A 26,480-nucleotide genomic window follows, 5' to 3' on the forward strand; every position below is an offset into this window, starting at 1 on the left:
ACATTAGATATTTTAGACCTTTGCTCCTACTGTATAGGGTTAATGATATTTCTGGTACATGAATAACATAAAACGAATCAACAAACTTTGTAACAACCCTAAGTATTTCTCTCCACTCTCCCTGCAGTGTCCACCTGGGAATGCTACGATCACACGAAAAGCCTGAAACCAGATACAAAATTAAAATTGTCCAGTCACTTGTAGGCCTACAGCTGTTCAAACCACAAATGACTGGAACAATTCAGGGACCAAATTTAATTTAAAATCTGTCTTTTAGTCTACTTAGTTAGCCACCGGCCCCAAGCTGGAGAAGTAGAACACTCTTGGATGTTTTGGGACCCCTCGGGTAAGAGCTGTCACTCAGCCATCACCTGCCACCCAGTTCTGTCATGAACCCCCCCTCAACACCCCACCCACTGAGACCAAAACTATTAGCACTCCTAACCTCATGTGGGCTTGCTTGCTTTTTCTTTTCTCCATCCTTTACTTTACTTCTCCTGCTGATTCTTGTTTCTTTATTCAGCTCACAGTCAGCCACCCTGAAGGCAGCAACCACCTGCTCATTCTTATCATCATCTTTATTCATTTTTTGACTTATTTCCAGTGGTGGCTGCTGATTAGTTATCTGGGTTGGACTACAGGTAACAAGAGCCTCTGCTTAGACACACACAAAATGTTTTTAATGTCTCATCTGGCTTTGTGTACAGCAAACAGTCTGTAACCTCAAAATTGCCATGAACAAGGAACTCTGACTCCAGTTTCTGCGAGTTACCACTTTATTAGGTATGAAAGTACAATAATGCAAAGTAATACAGTAGTGCTGCTGTAAATGTTGATTTAACCCTGTGGTCTTTTTTGTTGGTCGTAATAGTTTTAGAGTCCTGTAGTCTATGTACTGGACTTCATTAGGTCTTCCTAATATTTAAGCCACAGCTGTTGTGTGTACAAAATGGGAACATAACAATAAAAGCACCTCAGGATATCAACACTCTTTGCAGGTTGAGTAGGGATTCTGCCTGCCTAACAAGGATAAGCGAACCTAATCCTAACCCTAAACTCAAAGGGAGAGTTAAGATATTTTGAAGTGGGGTTGTATGAGGTACTCCTCTATAGTCGGCGTATTACCTACAGTAGATGGTGGTCAACACACCATACTTTAGAAAGCAGGCAGGAATTTCGCCACAGCAGCAAAATGTATTTTAGCCACCCAAAAACCTCAACATCAGTTTAAGTGTACACTATATTAAGAATATTTTCTATGCTTTACCTTACAGTCAGACAGCCCTCTCTTAAGGGGTTCTGACACCAATATACCCATCTATGCTCTCTTCAAAACCACCGCACTCCTTTGACTAAAACAGTAATTTGACCTCACAGAGAACAACAGTTGCTGGGCTATCACTGCCCCTATCAGTTTGTTGGTTTCCAAACTAAAGTCCAATAACCCGTTAAAGGGGTTTTTTGGGGGAGTTTTTCCTTATCCGCTGCGAGGGTCCTAAGGACAGAGGGATGTCGTATGCTGTAAAGCCCTGTGAGGCAAATTGTGATTTGTAATACTGGGCTTTATAAATAAAACTGATTGATTGAATTGATTGACCTTTTAAAACACCAAAGTCACACAATAACACAAATCAACCAATCGAGGCAGCCATAAGCGCACAGCTCTCATGTAAAATTACAGTTTTTGTCAATAGAGTCTGGCTTTGAAGAGAGCATAGGTGATGGCCTCAGTTCCCTGTCAGAAATGGCTATCAGACAACAAGGTAAAGCTGCGAAAATATTTTAAATATAGCGTACACTTAATGTTTCTAGGTGGCTAACATACATTTTGCTGCTGCCCCTGTCCACAGCAGTACATTGCTTGGCTTCTGTGTCTTTCCAAACTGTGGGCGTGCCAACCGCTATCTACTGTATTAAATACATAAACTGACTATGGATGAGGACCTCATTCAACCCCACTTCAAAATATCCAAATAAACCCTTTAAAGCTTTGCTAAACAGTATTTTTGTGTACAGGATGGAGTGATGTGGTGTTTATTGTGGAAGGGCTCATGGTGATGAACCCACAGAGAATTATCACCCGACTTTGAATGCTACAGAGTACCTTAGCATCTTTTATCTTATTGTTTTGGTTGGTCCAGCCAGCAAACTTTCCTGTATTGGTTCAGTCTCACTGTTCTTATCAACCTCCTTTCTAGCAGCAGCAGGCAGCTGTTTTCAGCATATATATATATATATATATATATATATATATATATATATATATCATGATATATATATATAGATATATATATATATATATATATATATATATATATATATCATGATAGATATATATATGAAATAATCTCTGACAACCATTGTACACAGCCTTACCAGCATTAACTGAGTGAAAAGTTGGAAGTGGTTGTGTAAAGAGGAAACTGTTTGCTGAAGCATTTGCCATAACAAATTTACAAGGTGGTAAAATGTCACTGTTGTGACTACAGCTTATTACACTGTCCCTAAGTGGCGAAAAAAAAAATCATTAAATAATTAAACTTCCATAACTGAAAGTATTTGTTAGGTGGAGCTCGATAAAGGTGCTGCACAGTCTGGACAAAGTGTTGTCTTTACATTTGGTTCAGAGTACAAGATTATATGCCAGCAATTGTCAACTGGTGGCCCACCAGACACATACAGCCTGCCAAAGTTTCTCGTCCAGCCTTCAGAATATTAATTGATTCATAAAATTTGAGGAGGAAAACATGCCATCCAGTTTTTATGATATCTTGCATTTTTTTGTTCTTCTATCGAAGCAACCCCCAAAACAATTAATTGGTTATAATCTTACTAGTCATGATTTACCAGCGGGTTATTACGGTCATGAAAATACATAAAACAGCATGCAATAGTCCACCTTCCACCTTCTCACCCATTTCTATGTCTGTCTTTACCTCTCTCTCACACACAAGCTGCGGTGCTCAGTGTGTGTTTGTCCGTGTCTCTATTATCAGTCCTGACAACTGTGCTACTATAATGCATAAAGCTGGCTTTTCTTTCATATGCTCTAATGTAACATTTCCTTTGATTTCTTCACATGATCTCATTCAGAGTTTCCTTCTATTCCCTTTTAGTTTATTATTAAATTAATGTTATTATCTCATTAAACAATTATTAATTAATTTAATAAACAATAATAGGCTAATTTGGTCTCAATACTTTTTTTTTTTTTTTTTTTATATTAAAGTCTGGCCCTGACAGTGTCTGCTTAGAGAAGTTATATCCCTAGGACCCTGTTAAATGCTTTACCTGTCTGATTTCATTCTGTTTTATGGTGTTGTAAAAAGAATCAGAATCAATGACAGCTGTGATGACAGCCGGCATGCACTCTGAATTTATAATCATGCTCTGGTCCTCCTCCTGTTTTGTGTTGTAAAGCAGATTTCCTGTCAAGTCTGATCCAGTGGTTGATCTCCTAGAATGCAGCATTGAATCTGAAAGAGGTTGATGGCCTCTCAGAGATAGTCTCATATGTTTATGGTAATCAACTTAAACATGTTCAAAGGAACATGCGTGTAAAGGAGCCTCTCAAAGCTACTTTGGAAAACTCAGAGCAGATAGAAACTCCGGCATGGCAAACTCTATCTGAATCTGTCGGTGACGTCTGATTTAAAACAAGCCCCTCATGACTGGTCATTTAATTAACCTTGTCAAGCATATCTGCAGTAATCTCCAATCTAATTTCATCTGTTAATTTAAAACTGTTCTTAACGAGGCCAGCCCCCCAGCCAATCAGATGTCAGGTATAGAAGCATAAAGGACTTGGTTAATTAGAGCTGTCAGGAAATGGCCAAATATGGACAGAGAAGGGAGGCTGTATTTCCTTTTATTACTTTCCTTGGAGAGTTATTAATTCTGTGGGAATCACCTCTGGTGGTAAGAATGTACAGTATGTGTGTACAAGTGTGTGTATGTGCGGGGATGAATCAAGAAGAGGAGGACAGGGAGTGAAGGCGAAGATGAGAGATAAAGTCAGATATTATGGAGCGATAGAAACAGAGAGAGACAGAAAAATGGAAGATAGAGAAAATATTTAGTTTATTCAGAATAATCAAATATGTCTCTTTCCAACTTTGTGGCAGCTTCATTTCCTGTTAGACAGGAAATTGAGCCTCAGCATTTCCAGATGTGATTCTCCGTCTCATATTTATCAAATAATACTAGGTCTCTCCAGTGGGATTGTAATGTCAAATTATATTGGAAATCTGCACAGGGCTCACTGGTGATTTCATATCACTGTAAACATGTCACATTTGGGTTTTCATCAATGGAAGAAATATAATGAAGCTATTTTAAGTCTTTGAACTTTTAAGTTCATTTCCTGTCCTAAATTTAGCCATGATTTCCCATAAATAGTCTAAATACTCAGCTGTAATGATAATTTGAAGTGAAACAGATTGTGTTTGTATTGGACAGTTGCCACATGTGACAGTGTGTGACTGTGGTTGTGTGTGTGAGCGCTCGTGCATTAATATTTCAGTGTGTTAAAGGGAATTAAGAGGCTCAAATCCCATCAGAACTGACCTGTGAAAAGACACTCTATGAAAAGGCTACCCCTTCTGGTTGGTGTATACTTAGTGGGTTTTTCTCTGCTCAGACAGTCTGCTGATGGTATTTCATAATGTCAGATATGAAGAGGGCAATATGATGGAACCCCTATAGACACTACAACAACGACAACACGTTGGAATCCCCCCTAATGGGGCCCCCTACTAGCTTCTGCTTGCGAGTGGCTAAGTAGGGTGACCAGACATCCCGCACTGTGCGGGACTGCACAGCATTTCTGTCTCTTTTCACACGTCACACAAATTGAGACCATGTCCCGCATGATTGGTTGCCACCCGCGCTAGCATTGTTGGAATACCGTAGTACTATGGTACCTCACAGTACCACTACTGTGGGATAAGTTCAAAGAGCAATCGCAAGAGGGTGAGTGTCCATGCGCCGTCCAATAACAGCGTGTGCTGGTCAATAACGGCGCGCGCTGGCCACCTGGCACTCAATATGCTGCTTTCATGACTGCCCATTTCTCTCTTTGTGGCAGGTAACAGCCCACAAACCTCACCGCACTTTAGGGACTGTTCTTTACTTATGAAGGGACTGTTCTTTACTTGTCACGGGAGGAGGGTGGCTGGTTGATTTTTATTTCATTCATTTTATTTTGATGTCTGAGAGACAAAATCATCAGCAGAGGTTTTTTGTTGTCACTTTGTCTTCCCATTCAAAATGTGACTTATGAAATATGTGAAATATGGAGTGAACTAAAGTATGAACCAAAGTATGAACCAAAGTGCAGCAGGAATGTGTTGCCAGATTATTAAGAGATTTCTGTTACATTATAAGCTGTAGGGGTTGGGTTGAAGTCACGATTGAAAGCTGTGTGTGCCAGTCCCTATGCCCGCTGTCAATAGCACTGCTCACAATTGGTCAGATGGGTGCATGGGTGGGAAGTTGATACCAGCGGCAATCACTACTGCGCAGACTCTCTCTCCAGAAGACGTCAGCAGCGCAGGATGGCAGTGGCTGTACCCAGGTTATCTTGACCTCATTTTTGTACAGTGGAATTAATTGGTGACACGTTGTCCAACTTTATATACAGTCTATGGAAAGTTTCAGCTGGAATGATCCAAGGTTATTATTACAACAGTTACCAACTACAGCTTTAAATTCACACTATTGAAAATGGACTGTTGAAGAAAACACAAATTCACTTTAGCTTGTTCTGGACTGTAAGTCATCTTCAAAGATCATGATAAATAAAGCCATATCATATTGTTTAGAGTCATAATTTTATGAATCTTACAAACAATAGACAGGTAAATATAAATTATATTGTAGCTTTTACTTTGTAGTATTAGTTAGTTAGTTTAGTTTAGGTTGAAGCTGATTAGCTTAGCCAGGGCTCCAGACTAACTTTTTTTAGTGGGAGCACTGTAGCCCCTAAAATTTTGGGAGCACAAGCACAAAATTAGGGGCACACCTTTAATGGTCCTGCAACACAGTTAATCACATTATTGGCCATTTAAACTGTATCATAAACTATACGTAGTCTACTGTATATTAACATTGGACTTTTTTAATTATTGAAGTATTTGGTATCACAAAGACTTGTGGTCAGTGGGATGTGAGGATTCTTAAAATAACATCTGTACAGATGTGAAGCCCTGAATATATCTGACTGATCTTTAATGAAAGTTGTTGTCTTGTATTTCTTTCCTCTTAAAATATTAACCTAAAAGTCAAACACAATTTATTTAGCCTGTATAGTTGAGGGGACAGGTCTGCTCTGAAGCAGCAAACTAATATGATGCTGTCGGATAATATTTAAAGATTGTTATGTAGTATGTAAGTAATGCCCAATTTATTGAGTTATAGTCCTGCTGTTATTTACAAACAGTTCTGTTTTTGAACATGTGTAGTACCCTGGAAATCCAGAGTTCTCGCGAGAGCACAATTTGAATTTGCTCAGCAAGTCACTCTTGCAATCAGTAATGATGCTCATTACCCATGCCCATGTAGCCAAGCTGCACCAGTCACATCGGTGTATCTGATATAGGCGGGCCAGAGGCGAGCTAAACAGATGATGATGGAGATGGCTACAGATGAAACGGCTTTGGCCGCTACAATGAACGAGTTAGACTTGGCTTTTTCTCTAGAAGAGGAACAGAAGACGGCGCTCGAATCTTTCCTTTGCAAGAAGGATGTTTGTGCTGTTTTGCCGACCGGATACAGCAAGAGTCTAATCTACCAGTTAGCTCCACTGGTAGCGCTCTAGATATGTCATCCCGTGTATTGTTCTGATCGGTCGTTGTGTTATCCAGTTGCGTGCAGTGATATTTTCAAATGCATGCTGGGTGCCGCCCCTCGAGCTGGGCCATTTGCAATACTCATAGCCAGACCCTAAATCTTTCTAGATTTGGGTCTGGATTTCCAGGCTACATGTGTAGCCTGTTAGAGATGTATCAATAGATCTTTGTTTAGTCACAAAAAAAGGTTATACATTGGGATTTATATCTTGTTATCTACAGGGACAGATGAATAGGCACTATTCATCAACTTCAGCAACGATAGTTGACTGTTTCCACGGCAACAAGTAAAACAGTCTCCAGGGCAATCCATCAGCCGCTTGCAGTCTCTGCTCTCACAGACTTTACGTGATGACAGTAAATACGTCACATTACGTACAACTGAAGTCCGCGAGGTCTGCAGGTCCAGACGGTGGACATTTGGTGTCAGCCTCCGATGTGACTGGAGCTTGTTGTCACCGCCTCCTGCTTCAGCCGCTTGCTCCCGTCCACTTTCCAGGAGAGGCACAGTTCATCTCGAACGAGCCTACTGATGAGCGTAAGATGACATGATCCTTGCAGTTAACATCACTCACTCTCAGACTTTTCTTCTCTCACACACATTGGCCTACACTGGCGGACTCGCTCCCTCGTTTGACATCATGAAAAAATAGAATATACTCGCACTGACTTAAAAAATGGTTGCAAAATGCAGCCATTTTTGAGGTGCTGATTTTTAGATAGAGCCACGTCAAACCATTTGACTCCTGGCTCTCACTCCATAATTAACATACAGACAGGAGAGTGGTATCGATCTTCTTAACCTGTCATGCAGTTCACAAAAATCATTCACTTAATGAAGAAATCCTTTGATGTACTCTGTATTTCAAGTGTGTGCGCCTCCAACAGTAAGTCACAATTAACTAACTGATAATAATGACATCACAGAGTAGACACAGTTTATTGACAAGGTGATTTACCACTTTCAACAAATATAGAAAACAAATAATCTCAAAAACTCAAGGATTACAATTAAAATCCTAAAAACTGTACTTGGCACAAAGACTGGGATTTTGGAGCGGCATCATTGCTGTGTACACAGCTTCTCTAAAAATAGCAAGGATTCAAAATTAAACAGGAATAATTTGTTGGAGGCAGGATGTCTGTAAATAGACAAAATGAACGAGTGAACAGCCTCCCAGGTTACAGCTGAGCTGCCCACTTACAGACACGTGTGTGTGTGTGTGTGTGTGCGTGGCACCATCTGTGTTGCCATGTGCAGCTGCGCTCCCTTGGAGCCCAAGACCCAAAACTCAGCTGTTACCAAGACAACCCTCACACACCCCCATACCTGGTTCACACACACACACAGACACACACACACACACACACACACACTCAAACCACCTAAAGGTCTGACACTGTGTGCGCTATTAAATGAGCAGATGGACAGAGATGTATTAGATATGAAATAGACATATTTGTGCGTGTGCGTGCGTGCGTGCGTGCGTGCGTGCGTGTGAGGGATACAGAACAGAGAAAGGCAGATGGACACTCGATGTTTCAGTTTTAGATGACTTTCCACTCTATTCAAGTGTGTGTGTGTGTGTGTGTGTGTGTGTGTGTGTGTGTGTGTGTGTGAGAGATGTAAAAATGATCTGTACTGAAATGTAGACTTGGTAGATCTACATCTGTTCTGGCAGACAGTGCCATCGGTCAGGCTCAGTATAAGCATAGAACTGCTGCATACATCAAACGATGCTCAGTGATTGGCGGTTTTGGACCACCTCCAAGAGTTGGTTGAAGCATCAGTATAAAAGATGAGAAAGTGTGTTTGAAAATATCAGTAAAGAAAGTCAGAGGTACACCTCTTTTAAGAGGACAAGTCAACTAGGACTCTCTAGGTGCATTTAAGTGAGAAACATGGGTTTACTAGAGTGTATACCGGAGCTATGAACTCCAGTCACATAACTTGGACTCCAGTCCGACTCAAGTCACAATTTTAAGACTTTAGACTTTACTGGACAAAATCAAAGAGGACTTGCAACTTAACTTGGACTTCTAACCCCATGGCACGTGACATCACTTGGACTTGAGCCTTTTGAACTGAAAATACTTGATACCTTTCCCCAAGCCTAAAGATTCAAAAGTTTGTCATTTAAAAGTTTGCCTTTTCATCCATGTACAAAACTATGCAGTGGTCAACAAAAATCAAACTGCAGTATATAAAATGTGCAGATCAAAAATTACAGACAGAGACGCAACAACATACAACAAACTTGTTTCAGCAAATTTTTTTAAAAAGTTTTTAAAAACATTTATCTTAAAAGCATTCATGATTTTTGTAAATCAAATATATTATTACGCTGTTGTAAAAATGGCATTTCATTCGGTAAAGAGGGCATTACTGTAACTTGTTAAGGATTTCGGCAGCCTCTAGGGTTGAAAAAAATAAGCCAATGTAGAAGAGCTAAAAACTGCAGTTCCGTCAATGGCCACATGAGGGTGGCTCCAGAAGCGAGTCAGTTCCCTCAGACCCCCATGATAAAATGCCCAACTTTACAGCACAATTGAACATGTTCACAGCCTGGTACAAAAAAACAGTTTTGGTCTCTTTAGCTAATTTCAACATTAATGACAACTGTAGCAGAGGTATTTTTATATTACTCACTTGTTTACATTTTATTAGGCTTAAAGTTATGCATACTTAAGAGCAGGCTGCTTTGAGTGACCCTCACCCTTCTACAGCTCCAGCCTCTTGCCCAAATATGGTCACTTTTGGTTCAAAAAAAAAAAAAAAAGCAACAGCTGAAATGCCTAACTTGAGGTTTCAGAAGTCCACAAACTATTGAGTGACATCACAATAGTTACATCTATTTATTTTATGGTATATGGTCTTGACTTGGAACTTGACTTATGACTTGTATGCAAAGACTTGAGACTTACTTGTGACTTGCAAAATAATGACATGGTTTCACCTCTGCTGTATACTGCACATTACTGTCCATATGTCTGAAACCTGAATGTGAAGTTTATTCAAAATATAATGCCCTAAAAAAACCCTATGGAACAAAAAAGCTAGAGTCAACAGCATGTACACTACTTTTTTCAACTTCACAACTCTGTTTTCATATTGATAATGAAAGTCTGAGCCTGGATGTTAGTTACTGTACAGTAGTGCGCATGTGACTGACTGTTTGTAAGATTTCCTGTTGGGGAGATACACCACCATTGTAATATCTACACTATTAATAGATTATTGATGGTAATGTGTTCCTTTGGGAATTAATGGTGTTAGACATTGATATTATTCCATTGACACTGGAGATATTTTATTTTACTTTTTAATGCACTAAGCTCTACGTCACCTACAGCCCCCACCCTGGGCCCAGTCATGAGGAAAGCTTTAGCTACATGTATAATGCATTGTCCCCGTTAAATAAACAAATGAAATAAACAGTCTAGCAATTATGTTCTTTCTGTCACCTCAGTCTTCTCACTATCCCCAGATGTGTAGTGAGCCCCAAAAGATCCAGGCCTTTACTGTAGGATGTGAACTACTGGTATGTGACAAGAGTTTTAAGCAAAATTTGGTAATTGGTGCCCCTAAATTAAAGCCTGAGTACACTCTGGCTCTAGAGGAGCTGTCTGGACTCATTAGGACCACTAGTGTGTTTCCACCATGTGCAGTTCTTGCAGAATGTTTCTCTCTCTACAGCACAGAAGTAAGATTTAAGTGGAAAGGATCAGTGCGTTGGTTAGGTCCACGTCACTGGAGCATGCTGTTGCTGGAATTAAACAATGTGCTTATGCAAGCCTTGTCTGGCTGAAGCTAGCTGTCAAAAGTAGCTAGTTTCTTTGCTGCAACAACAGATGGGCATGAAGAGAGCAGCACGCAGAAGGCAGAGCAGTCATCCCATTACAAGCAACTTTCTTTGGCTGCCTGACTGTTAGATGATGAGAACATATACCTGTGTCCACTAGCATGGTTAGACAGTGCTTGTACACTGGTATCAGGGAGGGATGCACCAATCTGACTTTGTCTCCCTCAATGCTGAATATGATACCTGAAACCTGAAGCTTCTTACCTACAGTACCAATCCATGACCTGTAACCCCTTCCCCCAGTTTTAAAGACTGAAAACCTGCTCTGTGTGGAACTGATAAGATTTTTTTATGCTTAAGGTAACACCAGGCTGTACTGTACATTCATTATTTATCTATTTTTGTGTCTTGCCATGTCTTGGCCCATACCATATGGGATTACAAGGTACATTATCTTAAATAAGTATTCTGGTCTTGCATCAACATAGCCCATACAAAACATGTGGAAAAAGGAGAAAAAAAAAACATGAAACACAATAAAATAAAAACAACATCCTAAATAAACTGTTCACACAAGGAACTACCAAATATTTACAATTTTTTTTCTCTCTTCTCTTGTACTGTTCTCAGGGTATCTGGCTACACGACTTTCGGTTCGGCACGACCCTGTACCGAATTATTGGGCGCAGGATATTATTTTATTTTATTTTGTTTTATTTTAATTCCGTTTTTGCGAGCCGAACCATTTAAAATATCTAATTCCCTAATGGACATAAGTGACGGACCGAGTCCTGTAAATCTCCGCTTTCACTTTGTGCAGCGCATTCTCGCATTTTGACAACATGGCAAGTGAGCTTGACGAACCTGAAGACCCACCTGCAAACCTTAAGTCCTCCATTTGGGAACACTTTGGTTTCAGGGTAAAATACGAAGATTGAAATAAACAAGTTGACAAGACAAAAGCAGTGTGCCGACACTGCAGAACAGCGGTTGGGTATGTACTTGAAAACACGTCTAACATGCTAACGCATCTAAAGCAACACCACCCGAGTTTGAACGTTAACCGGCACGACTAGAAAAAGCAATCTGGTGCAAACTACGATATCGTTGTCGTTTAAAAAGAAAGAGCGTTTCCCTGACCATCACGCTAAAGAAATAATCAACGCTACTGGAGTTGAGTAAAGGGTTAGGGACTCTAGATACACTGCACTCTAGATATAAGCATGTTTTGTTTACTGCACTTTAACAAAGTGGGAAAGCTAAATAGGTTACTAGTAAAACTGAATCTGAGCAGGCTTTAAAGCTGACCAGCTGCACTACACTTTTTATTTTAATTGAGTAAAACTGTTAAAGTAGAAATGTATATTTATATTTTTCATTCAAAAAATGTGTTAAAAAAACAGCAGGATTTTATTTTTCACTTTTATATTTCTATTTTCATTCAAACAATGTGAAAAAGCAGGATTTTATATATATTTGTTTCATTCAAAAATTGTGTAAAAAGAGTTAACTGCTGTGGTGGTATGTTTTAATAAGGTTACCAATAAGTAAAAGATATTTAATAGTTGTCTATTTTTTTCATTACTGTACCGAAAAAAAAAAAACGAACCGTGACTTGTGTACCGAGGTACGTACCGAACTGAGATTTTTGTGTACCGTTGGACCCCTATAATTTATGTTTAAAAATTTGAGGTAATTATATCATTTTAAAAGGTTTAGAATATTGCAGACAGACACCATAATAACTCACTCCTGCTTGTGAGTAAGAAATGAAAGAGGAGATGGAGAAATGCTGTGCTGCTACCAGAACTGGCACTAAAAGGGTCTGAAAAGAGGGGGTCAAAGTCTTTTTTTGTTCTGCAGTTTTTTTGTTTCATCTGTTTTGCCATTTTTTTGTGCAGATGTGCCATTTGATGAAGGCATCAAGCCCAAAGAATGAGGGGTTGAAAGATGTGACTGAGCCCACCCAATGCCAATTAGGAAAATTAACAACTGGGCTGATCTACTTGTTTTCGAGCCGGTCAGATGACCCAAAAAAAACAAGACGAAACAAACAAAAAAAAACAAACACTTGTTTTGGCTCAGAAGGCTCCATGGAAGTGCCCAGTATGCCAGATGGACAGCCCTGGTTCCAGTGGTAGGATTACTGGTGTTGTGACATTACAAATTGTGCTGAGCAGTGTGTGATTATTGACGATCAGAGCTGATGTGAGTCTACATGGCAGGTAAAGGAAAAGGCCTTATTTAGCTTAATTACATGCTTTGAAATACATGTTCTTCATGTGTGTGGATCTCCAGTTTTGATATAGTTCGGTTATGGTCAGTACTACATAATTTTGTATTGAAATGGATTGCATGACCATCTGTATTTAAAAGGGGTCACTTTTAATGTACCTAGAAAAACATTTCACTTAAGCAAAGCACTTCAGGGTCTTTAAACCCTTTGATCTGGTTTTAAGGCCCACAACTTAACTGTTTTGGTTCATTCTCACAGCTCTCATAACCAACATTTCCTGCTGCAGCAGGCAGCTGTTTTTAGCAGAGTAGCTCTGATTATCCCACTGTACACTACCTGCCCATTCAAGTGGAGAATTTTCACAACAAACAGAACAATAAAAGGCATTTGAATCAGTGTGCAAGATTTCTGTGTGTAATTTTTTTTATTTTATTATTTTTGGATAATGGATTAAAAAAACACATCCAAAAAAATGGACTCAGTGTGCAAAGTCCTTTAGTCTATTGTTTGCTGGTCTCAAACAGTGGTCTGCAGCTTGTGAGGTGCCTAGGTGACACACTATTAAATTTAACATATTCCTGGTTTGCAGAAACATACAATGCCAGCATTTTCTTCGGGTGACTGGGTCGAATATCTGTCACCTGTGATCCATATCTATACAAGATCACAGTGGTTCCAAAGCTCCCCTGACACCACTGGATTTCTAGGGAAAAGGGACAAATCAATTCATAACCTTTATTTAATGTTAATCTTGGTAATAAGTACGCCAAGGTTTAATGAAGGGGCTGTGTGTGTGTGTGTGTGTGTGTGTGTGTAAAACCAGTTTTCAGTGATTCATTTCTCTCATTAAGGGTTGTCCTACTTCTCTCCTACAATCCTTCACCTTACCATCTTTATTTCCTGTCCGCACACACATCGTGTTTAGTGTTTGAAAACAATTTACTTTTCTGTACCCCTTGCTATGTCAAAGGTAATTTGATCATTTTACCTGGTACCCAAAGGGGGTACCAAGACCTGGGTTCACTCATCCCTTCAAACACATACTGTTTATATACAAACATCCTCACACAAACAACATCTCACAGAGACAGAGGTGTTTCCATATTCTAACACTGCAGGTTAAGGGTTTGTGTAGGGTTGTGCGGGTAGAAGCTAGGGAGAGTACGAAAGAGACCAAAAAGAGAATGATGGGGGCAAAGGAGAGAAGGAAAGACTGAGGAGACATAGAGGGAGAATAATAGTGAAGAGAAAAAATCCTGACACAGAGGGAAATAAGAGGAAAGAAGACAGAGAGAAGACAGGAAGACACGCAGAGACAGAGAATCTATTTTAGTGATGAGAAGCAAGGAGAGAACAGGGAAACCCAACGAGTGACAAGTGAAACAGACTAATGATGTGAAAAGTAGCTACAATAGTTGGAAAGGAAGAAGCAAAGAAGACAGACAGTGTTTCTATGAATGTCCCACTGTCTTCTGTCGCTTCCCCCCACTGCTCATATATGAAACATCACTACCACCACAGATCACTTTCTCCACAATTTTGGGATTTTGCAATCGCAAAAAAATCATGTAAACCGTAACAAGTTATGCTCAAGTAACTGCATTGTTGGATGGAGACTGATTTTGTTCTGATTAATGAGAAATTCTTACCTTTACACAAAATTCATTTTTTAATAGTAATGTGGCAGAAAATGAGTTGACATGTTATCTAAACAGTGTATATACCATTTAGATTTTGTAATAAACAAGTGTGTCTCATATCTGTTTTGGCGCTGAATGCATTTTGATTCAGGAAATAAACAAGTGCTCATTAACAATGTGTTTTTCCAAAGCTTTTGTTCAGTATTTGTAAAAAATATCTGAAGGAAACTCTTTAAAGTGATAACAAAAAAAAACACGAATTAAAAATTTGTTTCACTGTCACTCATTTTAATTGCATCTTCTCTGAAATAAAGTTTGTACAGCTGCTTTAAAAATCACCATAATTTATCAGAAAATAATAAGCTAAAGTGGACACAGTTTATGTTATTAATAATGTTTTTTTCTATAATAATGGCTCCAATAAATACAAAACTGTGAGATTCTGAAGGAACTGACAGGTATTTTTCATTTCATTTTTTGCCAGAAAAACTGAACATCCGACTACAGGGGTCTTTTTAGGCAACCAAAATGTTACAATAACCTTTCATGAACTGAAAAGACACCAGCATAGCAACAGCTATGCTATGCCATTGTGAATCTGGCGTTACACCATGGTTACATTAGCCTGTAATGTAACACCTGTAATGTTGTCACCGTGGTAGCGGCTTGTCGACATACAGTGCCCACTTGTCACTCAAGGTGGCCACACCCTTAATAATGCATAAGTTTAAGCCTTACTAAAATTAAAACAGCTGAATTATATGAAAGTTCACCCCTCGTACAGTTATCAAGAATGTTGAGATTAGCTATAGAGACCAAAACTGTTTTTTGTACCAGGCTGTAAACATGTTTATTTCTGCTGTAAAGTTGGACATTGTAACGTGTGTCTATGGCGATTGACTTGCTCTTAGAGCCAGCCTCAAGTGGCCATTAAAGGAACTGCAGTATTTTCCATTGCGGTGGCTTTATCTTTCAGCCTCTGAGGTTGTTGTTTGAGTTGAACACTAGAAACATCACAATGGAGGTATTACTTTGTATGAAAGCACTGTGTTTGACTTTCACTGTGGAGGATTTGTTTCCTTTTCAGTTGGTTAACCTTGTCTGGTGAAAGCTAGTAAAAAAAAAATGCAGTGAGTTTTTTTTGCTGTGAGAATGTGGTCTGAACCAGCGACAGGAAACGACCTTGAAACACAAGGCTTTGTTGGCAGAAGGAAACAGATGTTGATGTCTGATAACCAGCAGTTCCTCTTGCTCGGATAGCAGCATTAAAAGATGAACCAAGGGCAAACCACAGTCTGGACTGATGCTCACACTCAGATGCTTCTTTATGTGCATATACGTGTGATGAATGTCAGAGAAGCAGCATAAAGTCTGTCGGGCTGAACTAAACTTACAAAGACTGGATTCAGATTGGTTGTGACTCACGAGTCATGTGACTTTTGTTTATTACATATATGCTTCACACCAATGGAAATGACATCTAGGTGTGATCACACTTAGCAGCACTGCAAAGTGTTGAGTCACCGACTTGATAAAGCTCCCATCAATCATTTGTACAAAGTCTTTCTTTGATATTAATGACAACGACATAGCACCAACCTTTTTTTGAGGTCTAATAAACACCCTGCTGCTTTAGCCACAAATAGAAATGATGAATCAGCTCGGCTGTATGACACCAGATTTCAGGGCTGGTAATTCTGATTGAAGGAGACTGACACACACTCACACGAAGCACAACCTACACACAGGCTCATGCCACACAAGTGCAAACAAAGTTGATGATTTTAATCACTATAACATGCTGAGAACACAAACACACCCTCAGGGTGCTAATCAATTACTGCGGAGCACACACCTACATACACACACACGGACACAAACACACAATCAAGCTAAACTAATTTCACTCTAATTCAGGGTTTCTTTCCTGCAGTGTGTGTGTAGTACAGGATGCTGGCTGCCTCAGCACAAAGGCAAGCAAACACACCATGAGAGCCCATCAACACAAACACACAGGATCTATGAAGCTTTGCAGACCGCTTCATCTCTTGGCTTGTTAGAAATTATAATTTGGAGAGACAGACAAACGTCAAAGCCTTCTGTCTTCCCCCCTTTTTCCCATCAATCAGAATAAGTGAAGCAAGGGAAACCAAACATGAAGCAATCATCCAGCATTTCCATATGAAAACAGTTGCATTTTGCCATGACCAATTGATAAAACCTCATGTTTATTCAACCGATAACCAGTTTGTGAAAGTTTCTACCTCTTGCCGCTCTAAACATTTGGAAATTCTTTTGAAGAATTGTAATTTCAGGGATTAACTTGCACAAGGACAAAACTCGCACAGGAGCACCTGCATTTCCTCTTCACTCTACATAAAAGTGTCTGCCACAGTAAATGTCTCAAATGTAAATATTTAGTTCAGTGTTAACATTCAGTTCAAGTGCTTGTCTGACAACAAACACACAGATATGCGCATAACGTTAGCATTCAGTGTTGGTTCTAGACTGTGCTGATAGAGCTATCATTATGATAATACTGAGGTCTATCATAATTATCTGCTAATTGACTGCTTAACGAGGTAGCACTCATTAGAATGCTCATTAATACTCCATCATCACCATTGATAGCTGTAATCATAGAGTGGTGGTTTCAAGGTCTTGCAGGAGGGTGTGTGAGAGCGTGTGTGGATACTGTCTGCATACATATGTGTGCTTACTAAGTGTGTGTCTTTCTACTATTGTCAATTCTTTCTTCCTGAGCTGCAGGCTCACATATTACAGCATAAGTACTGAATCATAGAACCTGTTGCATGTAGCTCTTCCAACACCATAAACTGACTATAAAATAAACAAATTTGAGCCTTTTTTTAAGCATATTGTAAGTTTTCCAATAAAACATCTCTGAATCCACTGGAGCTTATGGCTGACGCGTGTTATCCAAAAAGTGTGTCCTCCACAGTATTATGTCTTTTATAATTTTATTGACAAAAATGCAAAAGGAAAAGCTTACATGTTCCACGGGCCTCACTGGTATAAACACAAAAAAAACTGTAACACAGTCAGGAAAACCGTGAGCTCCTGCCGTCTCTCCTCGTACATCAGCCTTGAACATCACCTCTTAAAGATACAGGCGCTAAATTTTATCTGCCTCTCTGAACATAATATCACCATTTTTAAATGCAATTAATTATTAAACTATTATGAAATCCATAACATATTCCATTGGGAACTGACATGGCAATGAACTATTTCATTCTGTAATACGGCACCTACACATATAGCTCATCTTACTTTCATGTAGGGATAGACCGATATGGATTTTTTAGGGCCGATGCCGATACCGATTTTTTTCCATCACCCTTAGCCGATGACCGATTATAGACTGCCGATTTTCTTGAGCCGATATTTGGGGCCGATACTGCTTTTGCTCCCTCAATTTACATCAAAAAAATGACACAATGATAATAAATATTACAGGTCTCAAGTTTAAAATAAGAAACATTTATTGAACAGTAAAAAATACTAAAACAAGATGGAAAGTTGAGGTAGAACAGGTAGAATATTATCATTATTATTATTATTATTATATTATTTATTATATTTATTATTATTATAATACATTCAAATAAAAAAAAAAAAGAGTTCAGTGCTTTTAAATCTTCCAGTAATGTCTTTATAAAATAAACAAATATTTAAGCTGAAGCATAAATAAAACAACAACTACTGTACACAGTAGGATTCACTGCATGTGCGCTGCAGGGTCTTCCAGCAACACAGAGCTGCCTGTGGATGCCTGTCTGTAAATCACGCCAGGGAAAAATAAATCCGCGAACCCACACGCATATCGGCCGATGCCGATACAAATAAAAAAACTCAAATATCGGCCCGATATATCGGCCAGCCGATGTATCGGTCTATCCTTATTTTCATGCATGAGACTGGATTTTTGTGCCCCGTCAAGAACCTGCAGTTGATGTAAACCCTTTTTATTTTGTCAGTGATATTTCCCTAACCTTAACCCTACCACAGTTACTGTTATGTGCAGATGACGTAAAAAGTAAAAAGTTTCAACATTGGAACAATCCTCCAATATCTCTTCTGGTGATAGGGATTAATTAATTACAGTGCATAATTCCTTTGGTTCTTTGTTAAGTTTGTAGTTTAAAGAGTAATTCAACATTGACTCACATTATGCTTTGAAGACAAATAGAGAGAAATAGCAACTGTGATATAACTACTGTAACAACCCTAAAAACTCAGTGTAACTGCAGTTTTCTACTCAAACATCTCTGTTGACATCTCTTTTTTTTAATTTAATAATACATGGAGTATAATTTTGGTTTTCTGTGAGATTTGTGCAAGGATTTCTCCTATGACCACTATTGCAATAAAGGTGAATGCAATTTGACTTTCATTGTTAAAGGCACTGTGTAATTTGTGTGAACTAGCCATTTGTATGATACTTTAATTTCTACTTCAGTGTTACAGTTTTGCTTCATAAATTGAAATTTTAATAAAATTATATGACTTGCATGATAAACAACAGGGCACTACCACCAGGATTGCTTGATGATGCCAATTCAAGGTGCTCCAAGCAGGCACTCTGCTGCACACCTCCTATACAGGAGCTCTCTGCATTGATCACTGAGGGGGGGCAGCAAGCTTCTATCACCTCCAAGTCCCTGAGCCAACCTGTTCTCATGCCCAGGTTGTCAAATACAGACACTTTGTCATGCTCCTTTGGCCTCTAAAACCGATGCAAAAGGCACCATTTAGCTTTTGTATGAGACGCACAGCTGTCTCCTGGGTGAAACATGTTGTATCAACGTCACCAGACTTTGGAGCTAATTTGTAATAGTGGCCAAACTGTGTAACAGCAACTTCAAGGTTCATGACATGATGACAAGGGGCCCAAAACTAAATTTTCCCAAGTTTACATTGGACGTCTGTTTACATTGATACCTTAATACTTTACACAATGAATGGAAATGACCCCACTCTCAACACTGTATCCAGTTCTCTTTATGCATCCATGGTTGTAATATGGTTAATGAGAAACAGTTTCCATTAGGTTTAGGCATCAAAACTACTTGGAAGGATTAAGATCATGTTTTGAGTAAGTATGTGTCTTATGTATCTCACATAACCTTACATTAATATGAACAGCAATCTCCTGAGCTAAAGTCCTGTGTTTGTTTGACCCATCCATCCAGCCCGACCTCTGTGGATTTCCTCACTTTTTATAGTGTGTCAGTTGCTTGGAACGTCAAATATTGCTGCAGATAGGTTAACGTGGATTTTAGTCGGAAGCATGATGCGTCTAATATAGAAAGGAAGCCTTGTGCATTGGTATCAGACAGTGAGGGGCGTGAAAAAGTGTCAGTATTTGATGGCTTAAGGGCTGCTTTCCAAAAACTGAACTTGGTTTATCTCAGGGCGCAACCATCGTGCCCTGATAAAAAAGGCTCCCAGAAACACATGCACACCTCAATGGCGTCGCTCTGGAGTTTGAGCGCACCTGCCGTGTGTCTACATTGAAAACAATGGATTTTAGGGCGCAAATCACGCGTCATGTGTACGGCCCCTAAGAGTGAGGCCAGGCTGTCTGAACAGCCACAAGAATTTAATTTTACCGTAATTCTCCAGCTTTCCTCATTAACCTTCTTCTTTTTGCTCAGGGTGGGCTTATCTGTATTGTAACAGTGTTGTATCTTGCGTTGCAGGTATGCCTCTCAGTCTGGACTGCAAGGCGTTTTTTGGTTACAGTGGAGAGAACAGACGACCTATTATCTACTGGATGAAAGGAGAAAAGTTTGTTGAAGAACTGGCGGGACACATTAAAGAAAGTGAAGTCAGGTAAATACATCAGTGTCTGACTAAACATGAATGCACTTCGAATCACATATGTGCCGCTCATCATTTTCTGAGGTAGAGGAGACAAAATAAAGAAACCAGAGTAGATGTAAATTGAAAATGATCCAAAGTTGAGTAAATACTAAATAAACATAATTGTACATAATATTGTAAGACATGGTTTGACACTAGAGTATCAATTATAGCGCCTCAACTTTACAGGTTTCTATTGTTAATTAATTTCTGAAAAGACTCGACTCCAGCTACACTCCTCACACTGTCAGTATCTAATTTGCTCTCTTATGATTTATGACTCGTTGAGGGCTCTCTGACAGATTTTCTCTGAACTTTCCAAAAAAATTATGAATACTAATAATAAAGTTAAATTGAATTCATTTTCTCCCCTATTGGGACCAATTACAGTGGGCTCTATTGGGAAAACGCTGATTGTCTGCGGGGCGTCAGACATCATTAGAACAATCTGCCAGATCACCATGGAAACCATCAGAACACTCACTGTCTTACATTCTCTCTCACATACACATGCAGAGTGTCGTGCTTGGGAACATTACTTTTCAAAGGAATCAATAACAGATACACCTTAACTTAAAGGTCTGGTGTGTAGACTTAAGCGGCACCTAGTGGTGAGATTGTATAACTGAAACTTGTCCTATATGCCAAGTGTGTAGGAGAAGTATAGTGGCTGACGCAAAACCACATGATGTGAAAACGTGAATGGCCCTGTCTAGAGCCAGTGTTTGGTTTGTTCATCCTGGGCTACTGTAGAAACAACATGGCGGACGCCGTGGAAAAGGACCCACTCTGTGTGTAGATATGAATGACTTATTCTATGGTAACAAAAACACAATGATTCTTAATTTCAGGTAATTATAAACTAATGAAAATATAGTTATGATTATGATATTCCATCTCTGCTAATAGATGTCCCTACACACCGGACCTTTAAACCAGCGAAATACTGGTTTATCAACTGTCTATTTACCTCCAAATGTATAAAACAATAGATTAAAGGGGCTGCATGTCTGTAGAGCAACAGCTTGTTCTGTTTGGAGGTGGGCAATGATAGTGCTTCTCTAGTTTGCTTTCTTCAATGGACAGAGGGAATAGTTTCGGTTTCAGTTGCTGTCTTTTTTTTTGTTTGTTTTTAGAAAAAAAGAAAATCAAAGCCACAGAGAGCACAGTATGAGCTTAGTTAGTGTCTCAGGGTGGGCTGATATGATTCTGCTCTTTTTTCACTTTTCCACCTATCACTCTTTTTCTGCTGAGAGAAGGACTTTATAAAGGTTGAAAATGTTTGAAGTCTTAGTGGAGGTCACAGGACATTAACTAATACATCACAGGAGGCAAATGAAAGCTTTCCTGGGACACAGACAGCTAAGAATTTAGTACGACAACAACCTTAAACAAACATGCAGCAAACACCATTTGGTGGTCGCTGCTGTAATAACTTTGGCTCCATAGGGCTGTGTGAGTGCTCTGTGAAGGGGGTAGAGATGGGATGAGGTATGCAGGATTAGAGCAAATGAATCTGGGTCAACTTTAGAGCTCCACCTGTTAATACCAGTATGCTACAGTGCTGCAGAATCATTGACTTAAATATTTAATTCATGTACCGACATATCCACTCGTGATGCAAAATCAGCAAGCAGCACTGTATCATGTGAGCGTACGTTATCTACTCTACATGGTGGTATTACAGGCATTAAAGGACAACTATAGTTTATTGCAACCTTGTTTTTTTGTTTTTGTAGCTCTCTCCATCACTTGTATTTGTTATTTGATTCAATGATTAGCATGATAACATTGTACTCACCAAAGTAATTGCTAAGATTTTGCAACATGACAGCATCCTTGTAGCCATTTTTTCCCCAGTGGCCGCTTGAGGTATTGCAGTGAAAAAAATCCCCTGCTGCCCAAAAAGCATTTCATAGATAGACCATATAAACCATTGACAGGCGGGGGCGGGGCCTATGGGCCTATTTAGACTGCAGGGGTATACTCTGCGAACCAATCGACCAGGAATTCAGGCTGTAAGCTCAGACTAAATGTTAACAATAAAGAGATTTGAATTGTAGTGTCACTGCTGGACTTGGTTCACTCTTTCAGCTACATATGATTAGCCTGGGATTTTGTTTTCAGCCTGTATGATCCTCTGACCACTAGTGGCTGTTGCCTGGTTGAGCCTATTTTTAGTCTATACTGAACTTATCCCTTTAATGTTTACAGTGTTATACTGCACTAAATTTAAGTGCAAGAGTTACTCATTCGAGGAAAGAAAGTTATTCAAGAGTATGAGATACTAATCTAGGGTTGATTCATCAATAATTTACTAAACGTCACCTCCTAGGCTCTGTAAATTAACATGTTTCTAGGATTAAAGTGTAGTAGTAGATAAAATGTTTAAACTGTGATTAAATTATCATTTTAAACAGCCTCTTTTCCTCCTCATGTCCTATAAAGTATAACCTGCAGCTGTGTTTCTTTTAAAACGACATAGTGACTACATGGTACAGTAGGGAAAAGCCTGTTTGGTTTTCCCTGAGAGTACTTACACCCTGCCAATGGCGGTTTAAAAAGAGTCAGGCATGGATTCGTGCAACATCTACAATGACTACTCTGTGGGTTAAGTGCTTTTTCTCTTTCCATGTTATTCTTCAACCTGTGCACTTTTAAGCAATACTACTCTACATTCACTTCTTTTACAGAATACTGTAAAAAGAAATAGCATAATAACATGGAAATGACACAATTACAATTCTGTTTACTTACCATCAGCACCAACACCCCCACCCTGACCTGGGAGTAGTTAGAGCCATTATCATTATCATAATGTTTTTTAAGTAAAATCTATACAAAATGGTCTCTTCTACCCAAAAAGCCGTCATATTTTATGTCATCAGCTCAGCCCACCGATAATAATGTGAATGTTTGTTCCACCCCTAAAAGGGAAATCCATTTGCTTCTTCCCTGGCTCCCTCCACAGTGGGGTCAGAGGTCAGGGTCAGCCTGGACAGCAGCTGGGAGGACTTTAGTTTCTTGCTCTGGGGACACTTCAGCAGGAGGGCTGCTCGTTGACCTGCTGGGGCTTGAACCCAGGTTCTCCATCAGAGGAATGGTCTCTGTAACCACTAAGCCATTCAGTGGCCTCTGAAAATGTTCACTCCCAGGAAAATAGTGTAACAGAGTGTGCATGAGTGTTTAAACTTGAAACTAATCATGCCCCGTGGTATTAAATTAACCTTTGCCTGATGAGTTCTCCATCTTTCAGTCCAGTCCTCTGGCCACCTCTGTTCCAATCACATCGCAATGCCTAATTCAACAATCGTACCACAGCAGACAGACTCCTGCTGTGATGCACATTAATCTGTCCACGTTTAGCTCCCACCTCCCATCCCGCTGCAGCACCAGCCATTTGACTGTGTGTGTCCCTGTCTGTTTGCATAAGATCTAATACCGTCTCATGGCCTCCATGATAATGCAAGCACCCGTAATTACCAATTCTTGTTACACTGCAATATGTGAGAGAACTGTTGACACTCTTATCTCATTATTACTACATCTCCCAGAGAGAATTACCACCCGTGAATATGCGTAACGGACAGGAAGTTTTGGACTTTTTCTTCACTCTTAGTCCCATGTTTTTTACTCTGTTTGTTACTGTGTTATTTCTTTGTTTTGACCTGCCAAGGGACTACAGATGTGAATTTGTTTAAGGCTGTAATCTGGTATGGTGCACCAGATGGTGATACTTAAGTGTACATGATCACTTTTAGATTTTTTTAAGTGCTCTCCTTTTGAAAACCTGCGTCTGACTTTGGAAGATATAGTCACAAAATATAGATGAGCAGTATCATCAGTTTCACTGCTGTTGTTGGCACAGCTTCAGTGCTGTCCAGCCACTCAACATGTCTGCAACTCAGCTATGATAGTTCATGGTTCGTTCATGTGCAATGAATTCATAATTACAATATTTCCATTTGGGCCAGTGCTTTCTTCATAAGGCAGCACATGCCCATATGTCTTGTGGTGTGGAGAGACTTCTTTACCTGCTTGAAATTCACATCAGCTTTCCAATCAAACTGTTGTCAAAGCTTCGCTGTTTTTTCCAACCAGAGCTTGTATCTGTATCCGTGTAGATTATTAGTTGCTACTGTCTACACTTATCTCAATTATCTAAATTTGTCATTGTTATTTTTTTATTGTTTTAGTCACCAAAAGCTTGTTTCAGAAGCAGTATCACTGTAAAAAGTATTGATGGAGAAGGAAAAACTCCCTTTTTAAGGTACTTTTTTGCATGAAAACATGAATATGGTCATATTAAGGACTGCAGCATTGCCCTTTAAGAACTATGAAGGATGCACCATAAAGAATACTAATTTGGTATTGAAGTCTGGATGTGTGATTGGGAAAAGGAGAGAACATTGTCAAGATTAATTCAAGTTTGCAGATGTGAGGAGTGGAGACAGAGTGAAGCTGTTAATGGTAAGGGGGAAAGTGTGCATTGTCTTGGTGCAACCTTTGGGACCAATGATGGTCATATCTGATTGGTCAGAGTTTAGTTTTAGAGAGTTGGCTTGCATCCATGATTTATTGAGGCAATGGAAGGGTGAAGTAAGTTATCTATTTAGTGGATATGTAGAGCTGGACATCATCTGCATAGCAGTGGAGGTGCAGACCATGACATGGATAACATAACCAAATGGCAGTGTGGTGAAGATGAACAGGAGAGGACCAAGCACTGAACCCTGGGGAACACCTCAGGATGTAGGTATAGTACTAGGGTGCAGTTAAACTGTTGTCTTTCAGTGATATATGACTTGAGCCATGGGAGGGTCATATCAGTGATATTGTGATAGGTTTCAAAGCAGGAGGGAAGAATCACAAAGTTGATGATGTCAAAATCAACAATGAGGTTGAGGAGGATGTAATTAATGGGAAGACCAGAGTGTGGGGAGCAGAGGCTGTTGGTCACTTTGAAAAAGTGTGATTTTCATTAATCTCATTAATATTCAATGAGCATGACATCGAGAGATCTCACACATGTGTCAGAGATGAGCAGAAGAAATCATTATTCAATACTCAGATGTAACTTAGTGGGATGGAAGGAGGGTGTTTAATAGCAGATATCAAGACTGCATCAGAGTTATAGTTTGGAGAGAGGTGGAGGGAGGTAAGAGGAGAAATAAAAGAGGTCCGAAAAGGGTAGGGGTTGGGTACTGAGAGTTATTGGAGAAAAGGTGAGAAAAAGAAGAGCGGAAGTGATGTGTTTTTAATCAAGGATTTTAGCAAGTCACTGCTTTTGACAGTGACCTCTAATGCTCTGCCCTGGTAGACATGAGAGTGATGCACACACTCAAAACCGCCGACACACAGAGGAGAGAAAAAAAACATTTCTTCAGGAGTTTCTTCAGGAACCTTTGACATTTTTTATCTCATGATCATGATTCAGTCTATAATTTTGGTCATAATAATAAGTACAATACTGTATTTAGATTTCACAGCTTTTGTTTTTCCCATCCCTTTCCTCTGCTAAATGGGTAGAGAAAAACATTAATATTGGGAGGGTTAGGAGTTAAATTCCCACAGCAACCACTCATGCCAAAAGTATGTGTGTCACAATTCTTTGCATGCAAGCACTTGGATAAAAGCCTCAAGTGACAGATATGGTTCTTTTTCATGGTGAGTTGCTTGCCACGGTTGGACTGTGGCAACTCCCATGTGGTTCAACCCCTGTGTGTTTTTGATTCTGTGGGCAGTCCGGACTGCCTACAGTAAAGGCTGAAGCCAAACTGGCACACACTGTAAAGAGGAGGAATAACAAAATTCTGTGGCCCTTTTCTGACAATAGTGCTGATTCTGCGCAGGATGTGCTCATTATTTCCAAAATACTGCTGTCTACTGGTTTGGTTTGGCCAGTCACTTTAAATTCAAACTAAACCATCACATAACACGGCTAACCTATGCCATGCTGAACTCAGCTAGGGGAGAACAAGAATATTTATCTTGCTTTATTCTCTTTTTTAGTCATGTCAGCCTTTTGCTCTTTTCATTGCCATTTTAATTTATATATTTTTCC

The 26,480-nt window shown here is 39.5% G+C and overlaps 1 protein-coding gene across 4 annotated transcripts in view; it reads left to right on the forward strand.

The window, feature by feature from the left end:
* The window catches only part of il1rapl2 (interleukin 1 receptor accessory protein-like 2), a 574,681-nt gene that overhangs the window by 504,151 nt on the left and 44,050 nt on the right, over window positions 1–26,480 (forward strand). For all 4 annotated transcript variants that reach the window (XM_049586234.1, XM_049586232.1, XM_049586235.1 and 1 more), the window contains one exon: window positions 20,254–20,386. In XM_049586234.1, coding sequence (XP_049442191.1) covers window positions 20,254–20,386 — 133 coding nt within the window. The remainder of the gene's footprint in view (window positions 1–20,253; window positions 20,387–26,480) is intronic.

The sequence above is a fragment of the Epinephelus fuscoguttatus genome, linkage group LG9 (genome assembly GCF_011397635.1).
Source record: "Epinephelus fuscoguttatus linkage group LG9, E.fuscoguttatus.final_Chr_v1".
Classification (NCBI taxonomy): Eukaryota; Metazoa; Chordata; class Actinopteri; order Perciformes; family Serranidae; genus Epinephelus; species Epinephelus fuscoguttatus.